The sequence below is a fragment of the Arachis ipaensis genome, chromosome B01, assembly GCF_000816755.2.
Source record: "Arachis ipaensis cultivar K30076 chromosome B01, Araip1.1, whole genome shotgun sequence".
Classification (NCBI taxonomy): Eukaryota; Viridiplantae; Streptophyta; class Magnoliopsida; order Fabales; family Fabaceae; genus Arachis; species Arachis ipaensis.
The window spans coordinates 5,017,628-5,028,286 of NC_029785.2; the positions used below are offsets into that span (position 1 = coordinate 5,017,628).

The 10,659-nt window shown below is 35.5% G+C and overlaps 1 protein-coding gene across 6 annotated transcripts; it reads right to left on the reverse strand.

Annotated features, from left to right (window-relative positions):
- Positions 6,096-9,341, reverse strand: LOC107607131 (nudC domain-containing protein 2). Of its 6 annotated transcripts, none has more exons than XM_016309372.2 (6): positions 9,165-9,341; positions 7,920-8,014; positions 7,689-7,837; positions 7,547-7,595; positions 7,163-7,305; positions 6,096-6,442 (listed from the first exon to the last, which is right to left on the reverse strand). In XM_016309372.2, exons 2-6 carry the CDS (start codon positions 7,966-7,968, stop codon positions 6,356-6,358), a joined length of 477 nt encoding a protein of 158 aa, XP_016164858.1. In that variant the 5' UTR covers positions 7,969-8,014; positions 9,165-9,341; the 3' UTR covers positions 6,096-6,355. The 6 variants fall into 6 exon arrangements, with proteins under 6 accessions (XP_016164858.1, XP_016164720.1, XP_016164813.1 ...); XM_016309234.2 differs by lacking the exon at positions 9,165-9,341 and adding an exon at positions 8,770-8,877; XM_016309327.2 differs by lacking the exon at positions 9,165-9,341 and adding an exon at positions 8,776-8,854.

Consider the following 10,659-nt stretch of genomic DNA (forward strand, 5'->3'; position numbering starts at 1 on the left):
GGCATTCCGTCGGGAGGTAACTTATGCTACCTTGTTTACCTAGTCCTGCGTAGGCGTGCTGGTGTAAATATGTTTGATTATGCATACATATTAACATGGAATAACACATGAACATGTTGCAGGGGATCCATTTCCAGCACTGGATGAGAGTAATCCATCCCACGTCGCCATCAAAAATCGGTTCCATAGACGGAGCACAACCGAGCTCCGGGATTTAGTCTACAGCTGTCCAATGGCGACAGAATCAGATAGGATGGAGTTTAGGAGATATTTCATACTGGTGGTGATGAAGATATTTCTGTGCCCCACCACTCAACAGGTATTTTCTCCATGGCACATCTACCCCGTGTTAGATGTTTCTGATCCACGGAGATTCAATTGGCCGTTGGAGATTCTGAAGTGGTTCGACACAGCAGTCGAGAGGTATAAGCTGAAATGGAACAAAACATGTGAAGGCTGCATGTTCGTCATGCTGGTAGGACACAATGACCATTAATAAATTCTTTTTGCCTTTTTTTTTATGAATATCATAAATTGTATAAAATTAATTTCCTATACATTAGTTTGGAGAGCTCAGGACCTAGTACTGTTATTTGTATGTGATATACTGATATGTTGCTGAATTACTTGAATCTTTGTTCACTAATTTTAGATGGTTCCGTGTATGATTTCATCTAAATGTTTCTTGTGACAAGTTCTATGTCCCGTTGCTATATACCGAATCATTGCGAGCCTTATACAATCTTGAACCATATCTGATGCAGAGCGACGCCGCTCTGCCGTTGCATGTGGGTTTTCCCGGCGCCGCCGAAACTTCCTGGTGCACTTGCGTCGTCCGGTGATTTTAACCTCGACTCCTCCAGCCTGGAATTCCCTGTTCGGCTCACTAATTGGTAAGTATGGTAGATGTTTTCTTTGACTTCATATGCATGTCTTGAAAAGGGAATTAGAGAGTGTTTTATTGTAGTGGTTCGTGTGAGTTCTAATTCGATGGATGTTCTTTTCCAGGTTGAACGGATCAGGTAACACAATTTTGGGGCATCACTGGTTCTTGGCAAAATATTGCAGCTGCATGTGTTTCCTGTTTTTGGAGTTTTGCAAAATCAATAAACAAGTAAGTATGTTTATTGATTGCTAATTGAATTTGGGTGGATTCTAATTAGATATGGGATGTTGTTGATGTTTTGTTCGGATGTTGCTTATTGGTAGTGTTTGGATGATGCTTTTATCTGGGTTGGATGTTGTAATTGTAGTTGTTATAGGCTAGATATTTTTGTTCTGCTATATGGTTTAGATACTAGGAATGGTATTCATATGAGATGTTCTTTGATATTGCTAAATTAGGGGACGTTTTTGTTAAAAAATTGAAATTTGAAGGTACTAACAAGTGTAAAGGCTCTCAGGTGCTATTCTTGTTCAATCAAAACCTTCTTTTCCACTTTTTTCTGAAAAGAACAGTTTGCTTCTCAGAGGCTGAAGGAACTTAATTGGTGGGAGTTGAGCTATTTATTGTGAGGAGCAAATTACTGAAAGAACAAACCGGATATCATTTTGATGCTTTGCCATATCTCAATATAACATTATAAAGAGGGAGGGAATGAGTTTAATTCTGTGCTATAATAGTTTTAAGAGTTTTATATTATCAACTTATCAGATTATTGTGTGTTAGATTTTTAAATTAATAAGTGGTTTTAATTTTATCAAATACTTTATTCGATGTCTTAGGTGTCTAGAAAGTACATAATAGGGAACGTGTCCTATAGGAGACTCAAGATAGCTCAAGCTTATAATTGATGTTTGAGTTTGTAGCTCCTCGTAACACATGCCTCCACAATTACAGTCGTCCAAATTAATAAAGTCACACTACATAATTTATGGGGCCAAATTTAGTTTGAAATTAAATGTGGGGTTGGTTGTTGAAACAGAATAAAATGAACTTAAATTTGATTTTACATTAGAGATAATTAATGAAATGAGTTCAATTTTATTATAAGTAGGGTGTTTTTTCTTTGTTTTAGATTTTTGACAAGCTCTTGAAAGTATGGTTTTTTTTATTATGATTTCTTCTGATTTGTCATAAGATGGTGATGTTTTGTTGCATCATGTTTCAATTATGAAGGGGATGAAAAAAGAGTTTCTTTCTCTCCATCTCTGTATGTTTATGGAAATAATTTATTATATGAAATGATTGTAAATTGGCTGCTGAAATTGTTGTTATTTTCCTATATGCAGTTTTGAGGGCTGTTTCTTGTGGACCTCAGCAGGATTAATTCGAAGTAAAACCCAAGCGAAATGGGGAAAAAGGTAAAATGATTTCTAGCATTCACTTTTTACCATTCGGGTATTATCTTATGTGTGACTTACAACTAGTGTAACAATTAGCAGAAATTGTTCAGAGTCCCGTTGCTCGCCCAGCTACATACATGACATGATGAGCACGTTGTCAAAAAATAATTCCGTTGAGAAGCTTGCCGAGATTGATCTTATTGGCTTCGGATTCTTGAGGCTTGTTCCAAATTGGTCGGTGAAGCAAGCCATCATGGTTCACCCAGCTGAGTCAAACCAAGTTAAGTCGAGAACTTTTAACATGGAATAACACATGAACATGTTGCAGGGGATCCATTTTCAGCACTGGATGAGAGTAATCCGTCCCACGTCGCCATCAAAAATCGGTTCCATAGACGGAGCACAACCGAGCTCTGGAATTTAGTCTACAGCTGTCCAATGGCGACAGAGTAAGATAGGATGGAGTTTAGGAGATATTTCATACTGGTGGTGATGAAGATGTTCATGTGCCCCACCACTCAACAGGTACTTTCTCCATGGCACATCTACCCCGTGTTAGATGTTTCTGATCCACGGAGATTCAATTGGCCGTTGGAGATTCTGAAGTGGTTCGACACAGCAGTCGAGAAGTATAAGCTGAAATGGAACAAAACGTGTGAAGGCTGCATGTTCGTCATGCTGGTAGGACACAATGACCATTAATAAATTCTTTTTGCCTTTTATTATGAATATCATAAATTGTATAAAATTAATTTCCTATACATTAGTTTGGAGAGCTCAGGACCTAGTACTGTTATTTGTATGTGATATACTGATATGTTGCTAAATTACTTGAATCTTTGTTCACTAATTTTAGATGGTTCTGTGTATGATTTCATCTGAATGTTTCTTGTGACAAGTTCTATGTCCCGTTTTTATATACCAAATCATTGCGAGCCTTATACAATCTTGAACCATATCTGATGCTAACTGTTCAACTTAAGAGTATATTCAGCGTGGTTTTTCGTCATGTATAACTTAAATTGGGTCCATCCTCTGTGTAGATACTCTATTTTCAGCGTCTGCAATACGGTGTGCTTGACAACTGTCTTGAGCATGAGTCATGGCTCGATGCGTGGACCTCGGAGAGACTTGAAAAGAAGGCGCAATATATTCTATCCGAGGTACTCGTTTCTATCTCATAATCGGTTAATTTATGCCGTTATGTAAGTCGGAGCTCAATAGACAATCCAAAATGAATTACATTTTTCAATTTCACAACTAAATCATTAGTTTTTATGTTTGCTTCTTTCTTGTCAGTTGTGCTAGGCAGATGTCGTTGATCCCGTGTGTTTGAGATTTTTTTTATTTTTTATTTTTTTATTTTGCGGTTTCCGGTTTTTGGTATGGTGGTGCTTTGGGGGTTGATTAAAACCATTGCTTCTCTTCGTTTCTTAATTCAGGGGCACCTTTTGACTAGACATGGGGGAGGTGACGACATAAAGGGCCGGTCACCACAAGTTGCCAGGAGGAAACCGGAGAAAAAAGAACCACAGAAGCGTCAGCAAAAAGAATCGGTGTTTCCAAGGGTAAGCACATTTTACTGCTTTAGCATGTTAACTAGCTTACTTCGCCATTGTTAATTTGGTTCATGCTCTAGAGTAACGATGAATTGCGCCACCAAAGGGAAGAGAAAGTTTGATTCGGGTTTGACCAAAAGGAAGCTGAATTTTGAATCGGGTTTGATGAGGGGTTCCGTGATCCTAGGAGTGGTTATTGGGTTTTTGAAACATATTAGTCAAGGGGTGATTTCATTTAGCACGGCAATTAATAACAAACATTAAAAATTAAATAAAATTAAATTAATTAAAATTAATGTTATTTTGTTTATTTTTTTGCTGATCCCCTTTTGATTCCACATACTTTTCCTTTCCTATGTGATCTTTAATTTAGATTAGATGTGAATAGAAATGAACGGAGTATTGGATAAGTTACATGCTACTTGAACTCCAGTTAAATTACACTCTTACCATTATAAGTAAAGTTTAAGATATTTACTATATAGACTAACCTTATATTTATTGTTATTCCACATATTCAGTAAATAAAAAAAGTGAATTAATACTTATTGATACACCGTATATATATAAAATCAGAAGAAAATTAAAAGACGAGTGGCAATTTGGGATCAGCTGAGCATTTTCCTTAAGAGCAATTTCAATTGGTAGGATTTTAAGACCCTATTTCTGACAAAAGCAAGAAGGCACCGATGGAGGAGAGGAGGAATGAGTTCCTGTAAAGGTGAGGAAGTCCCTCTAAACAGGGACTCAAATTAACTAATAATAACTTGCCATTTGACAAGTTATTTTAAAAAAATAATAATATAAAATCTGAAATAATTAAATAATTATATTAAGTAATTATATTTTTATTTAGTTAATAATTTATATTAATTATTTAAATAATAATTAATTAAATAATTAAATTATAATTAATTTATTAATAATTTTAATAATTAATTAGATTAAATAATTAAATTTTTATTTAATTAATAATTTATATTAATTATTTATATCATAATTTTACTGAAAAAAATCAATTACATTAATTTTAAGTATTTTAATTAATTAATTAAGTGGGAGCACAACAGAGACTAAAATTAGTTCTTTCCAATGGAGAAGAGAGATACTTTGAATTCCTATTTAGTATTTACTGTTTATGACGCAAAAGCTAATGTGAAGTTACTTTTTATGACAGGTAGACCATAAATAGGACTATAAATAGGGACTAAGATGAGTTCCGTACTAGAGATAACTCCCAATAGGCCGATACACATTCCAATGATTCCATAACTACGAGCGGAAGTTACACAGTTGCCTCATTCAATAAAAAACTCGCTTATCATTCGTTTTGCATGAACATCCTTGATTAGCTATACATTCACGTAAAGATATTGAGAAGCTAAGGCAACGCAGAAACTATGCATAGTATCTACAAACAAGTTACGTCTTTCTTAATGGAGAATCTGATCCAACCTTTGACACCAAAGAACATGATTTCTATTTTCCTCATGCAACTCAAAATACTAAACAAAAAATTACTTTTCTTTCATTTTATTCCTCTCTCTAACCACTTTTTTTCCCGCTAACACAACAAGCGTACAAGGAGAGGGAACCAGAGAAGGCACAATTTCAAACTTAAAAACTATTATTTCTCAAATATAGTTAACACAACCATTAAAAATATAACTAAAATCTCATAGAATAAGAAACATAGCTAACCTAGCGGATTGCATGACATATATCCTTTGCCACTAGTTGGTTATTATTGTACAATCTACAAATCGACATTCCTTAACAAATATCTTGTGCGCCAATAAGTTATAACTCAAATAGCATAGTCTCTCCATACTCATCTAAGAGATCGCGAGTTCGAGTCTCCCTATCTTCGGTAAAAAAAATTAAAAAAATAAAAAGATATCTTGTGCTTGTAAAAATTGAAGGGACTTGGGTTTCCCTTCCCCACACTTCAAATTCTTTAGAAGTTCTTATGAAGTAGATTATCCCACAAAAAAAGTGGTTCTTGGCATCAATGCATAATTTAGTTTTTCAAAATCATACTGCCAAAGGCTTGCCCTCTTTAGTTACACGTCTTCAAACACTAGTTTCAGTTTTTTGAACTTGTGAGCAGCTCTTTGATACATTAACTTAACAATTAATTGAGTTGGAAATTACATACTAGCCGTCGTAACAGTGCTTAAGAAGTCAATTCACACACTATTCCCTATCCAAAATATCAATTCCAGTTGCAAAAATATCAAATCCAAAGTATTGTAGAAAGGATAAGGAGCTGCATTGAATATTTCTTTGCTAGAATGTTCAATAATTTATATGCACATATTTAATAACAGGCATTAGAAGATTGGCAAATGCCAAAATTATGTCATACAATCATTCAAACCATAGAGTGCATTAAGACTTGTCTCAAAGAAGTCTAACAAGAGGGAGACAAAGGTAGATTACATAGATTATTTACCATCTGATAATTATCTCAGAGAAGGTTCACGTAGATGATTCAACAGCAAAGATTATCAATCTGAACGGATTCCACCCATGAAAGTCCTTGGATCAGGACAATTTCCACTGAACTGAGCTTGCGAAAAATCAAAACCTGGGTTCTGCAAAAGGCACGACAATAATCATGAGGGTCTGAGGTAGCAATCATCCCACTAAATCCTAAATAATGTTATGGACATACCGGGTTAATGATTATCATAAATTTATAAGCTGTCTAACACAATTTCATTATCCATTTCCTTTTATCTTGGGTATGAATTTGGCCATAGATGGACAAACTCATAAAACATATTGTAATTCAATATATAATAGACCTTTTACTTTCATTTTGAAATCAATCCAACAGGCAGAACAATATGTATCCTTTTAATAATATCAACCCAAAGTTCAAGATACCAAGAACCTCGGAAATCATATCAATAATGCACAACAAAATCTTAATTAGTTCATGTTTGAATTATCAGCCAAATTCAGAATATGTATCCTTCAAAAAGTCTCATTATATCGCATTGCAAGTTCATTAACAGCTCAATGCAAGATAACCTTTAAAGGTTTTAGTTTGTGAGAACAAGATAAATCAGATTGCTACCTCAACTTGCCATATAGCACCAGTGTGGAAAATGATCAAATACATCTCAAAAAGTAGAAAAGTCTTAAGAGGTAAGAAATTTCTATCATATTGTCAACTGTGTCTACCAAGTTCTTGCTCTTAAAGGCACAACTCTGTCACATCTTATTCTACAACTCGCTAAAAGAAAGTTTGAAAGTCATCAGGTAGGTAACCAACCAAATTCCAGCACATGAAAAAGAAGGAAGCTAACCTCTTCTTGAAATCTCTGCAGCATGAGACGCTTCTGTTCAAGATCGGTGGCGTAAGGGTCCAACTGACCCTGGCCAAGAATGGGGGAAGCCCATGTCTGCCCTTTATCTCTCTTCTGAAGTGTTATGTGCATTATGCCATCCTCTACACATCGAATTCCAAAAAGCATCATCAAAGAATAAACATCTCAGTTTCTTATATATGCAATTTCATTTACTCAATTCTAAGCCCAAGTTAACATTGTTGGGAAAAGTAGGAAAAGCTAACCAATTTTTGAACCCTCCAAAACAGGATTAAGAAAATCAATAAAGGAAATCAATAAATCAATTTTAACCAAAAAAAGAAAGCAGTAATAACAACAGTAGAAGAAAGTTTAAACCTTTACCTAGTGTCCAAAATGAAGAATCTGTCTTCACCGGGCAGGTAAGATCGTGCTACAAAATGATCAATGGCAAAGATAAAAAATAGTGTGTGATGAATATAGAATAATAAAAGGATGAAAAAAGGGTGGGGAACTTTTGGATTACATTGAGATATGGTGGATTGCCTTTGATGCCAACTTCAACATGCTTGGATTGAATCTTGCAGTAGAATTGCTTAGAATGAACATTGGGAGGTAAATTGATGTAAATATTAACCTCTTCTAGCGTTTGATCCCACTCAAACACCTTTTGACCTAAATTGAAAAATGAGTTCGATTCATGCTAATTTAAAGAATACACAAGAAACAAATTGGTAAAAAGGGAGATGAAAGTTACCATCGTGAACGAAGTTGTGACGCTTCTCGGGGGCTAATTTCTCCGCCATCTTTTCCAAGGGTTCCAAGCACGCACCTTACTTCTTTTTGTTTGATCTGTGTGACAAAATCCCAACTCAAATTTCAGTGCAACTGAAAAAAATAAAACCAATTTTGTAACAAAGAGCAAACAAAATGTGTGTTTGGTTCTGCTTTTCCCGAAAGAAAAACAAGCCTCACATATTTAAACAGAGTAGCTTCTGATTAAAATCTATTTTCATTTCTTTTTCAACTATATATAAAGATAAAAGTAGTAAAAGCACTTTCCTGATACTCCAATCACACATTAAGAAGTCCGATTAATTAGTAATCACCATTCACCAACCAGCAACATATCAACAAACAATAAGGTAGCAACTCCAAAATCCGAATTTGCACAACATATACATAAACAATTTAACATGGCATATCAACATTTTTTACCCATATACAACCAATTAAACCACTCAGTCAAAAGTCAAAACAACCAAAGAAATCACAATAATAATGAAGTATGAACATAATAGCAAATGAAATGAGCTCGAAAAGTGCCTTCTGCATAACCTCAACCATGAAAGAAAAGATGAACATGGATTATCTATCTAACCCAGCAGCAACACAAAACAAAATAGAAATGAGATGCAAGGAAAAGAAGCATAACCAAAATTCAAGAAGTAAGTGATAATCAAGTAAGTGTTCAGGTCACAATTGGACGATTGGGAATTAGGAATTTTACGAACCGAACCCTAATTTGATAGAGAAATTCAGAATTTTCTAGTAAAAAGAAGAAGAGGGATTTGGAAACTGAACAGAATGGCAATGCAGCATCATACTCTTACGCGAATTCTGGCGAATATCGGCATTGAATTGGAATCCCTCCCAACCAAGTATTGGATGATTTGATTTGACGCAAGGTTTTGAAACTCGGGCCGGTCATAAAACCCGGACCGGCCATCGAACTATTTTGTCTTACCATTAATTCCGAGGTTCAATCGACTCAATCAGAATTCAACCGGTTCAACTCTCACGTATCTCGTGTAAATAAAAAGCAAGCCATAAGATTGAATAATTTGATCATAATTTAGAACAGCAACAAGTCAAAAACACAGCAACAGCAAGGCAGAAAAATACAAACACCAACATGAATAACTCAAAAACAGAGAATGCAGCAGATTAAGGAAGCCAAAAACCAAAAAGAAATGGTTACTTGGGAAGTTTGGATACGAACCAGAAACCGAAGAGAGGCAGGGAGGCGACGACGTGAGGAGGCCAAGACGGGAAGCAGGATAGAGGGCGGAAGGGACGGCGGCGGCAGCGTCGGCGTCGGATCAGACCGCAGGGAGCGCGAGAGGGCAGAGACAGAGAAGAGAGGGGAGAAGAGGAGAAAGGGTTTACGGTTGGTGCGGCTGGGTAAACGATGCTTTTTGTACCCAACGACATCGTTTTGGGGTCCAACCGGTTTTCCATTTTGAAAAGCTTTCAAACACCGCCGGTTCTCGGGATCGGCTGGTTCTCCGGTCTCCAAATTTTTGCAACGGTTCTTTAACAAAGTCAGCAAGTCAGGGGTTAAGCAAATGGTCGAACCAGAGGGAGATCGGTTCAAGTTTTCCAGTTGGTCCAGTCCGGTAAACATTAATCTGAGCTTTTTTTTCTATTAGATACATCGAACAACCTCCAATCCTATCCTAGTTATCACAAATTCGTCCACACTATGTACTCACATATATTTATGGGTTTTATCCACTTCCTTGGCTATTGCTAAGATTTGAATTTGAGTGTAATATATTAAAAAATATCATATATTATCACTCAACTAAATTTTTGTTTTTTTTCTTTTGTTTTCAAATAAATTGGATAATCTCCAATCTTAAATGTTATATTATAAATTTCCACACACTATACACTTACATATCTAATATTTTAAAAAAATTTGATTCACTATTTGACCTTGCCAAAGTTTAATATACTATCTCAATTAGACCTCTCCTCCCACTCAATCAAAGTCTTAGTTTAGTTGCTAATTTGAGTTGACCTCAGATGGCAGAACGTGAAGTGAGTAGTGACGCCCCAAATGCATCAATGCAGTTGTGGTTTTTTTTTTTGGACTGGCAATAATGTTTGTGTGCTGTTTTTGGACAAACTGGAACATTTTTTTGCTTTCACTTTTTGTCATTCTGAAATTTGCATGTGAGCATGGAGAAGAACAGGAACAGAGAAGCCAAGAAGGAATTGAGAATTGAACTTGTATAATGATGAAACTCAAAGAATACAATGCTATAATTTGCTATTTATACAAACCCTACTTCTAACAGAATTGTATAGCTACCCTAACAAACTATATTGCTCATCATGTATAATCAAACTCACTACTAACAAACTATACAGCTCAGCATGTGTAATCAAACTCACTACTAACAGCTTTCTATACAAAGAGAAATAATAGCTTATAGTAATAAATTCTAACTAATAGAATAAATATCAAGTAACACCCTCCCGTAAGCTTGGACCATTGGGAGAAAAGAGATCTAACAATCCAAGCTTAGAATAACCTGCATTGAAAGGCCCAGGAGCAAGAGGTTTAGTGAGAATGTCGGCAATTTGATTATTGGTGGAAATGGGAAGAAGATGAATCAACTTTTTTTGCAATTTGTCACGGACTATATGGCAATCAGCTTCGATATGCTTGGTACGTTCATGAAACACAGGATTAGTTGCAATGTAAA

What these genes read in the sequence shown, in the direction of transcription:
- LOC107607131 (XM_016309372.2), bottom strand. Translation starts at nt 7,968, where the DNA reads ATGGCGGAGAAATTAGCCCCCGAGAAGCGTCACAACTTCGTTCACGAT. An exon ending in TCACAACTTCGTTCACGATG is followed by an intron (nt 7,838 to 7,919) that starts GTAACTTTCATC and finishes TTTTCAATTTAG; the next exon opens with GTCAAAAGGTGTTTGAGTGG. An exon ending in GCAATCCACCATATCTCAAT is followed by an intron (nt 7,596 to 7,688) that starts GTAATCCAAAAG and finishes ATCATTTTGTAG; the next exon opens with CACGATCTTACCTGCCCGGT.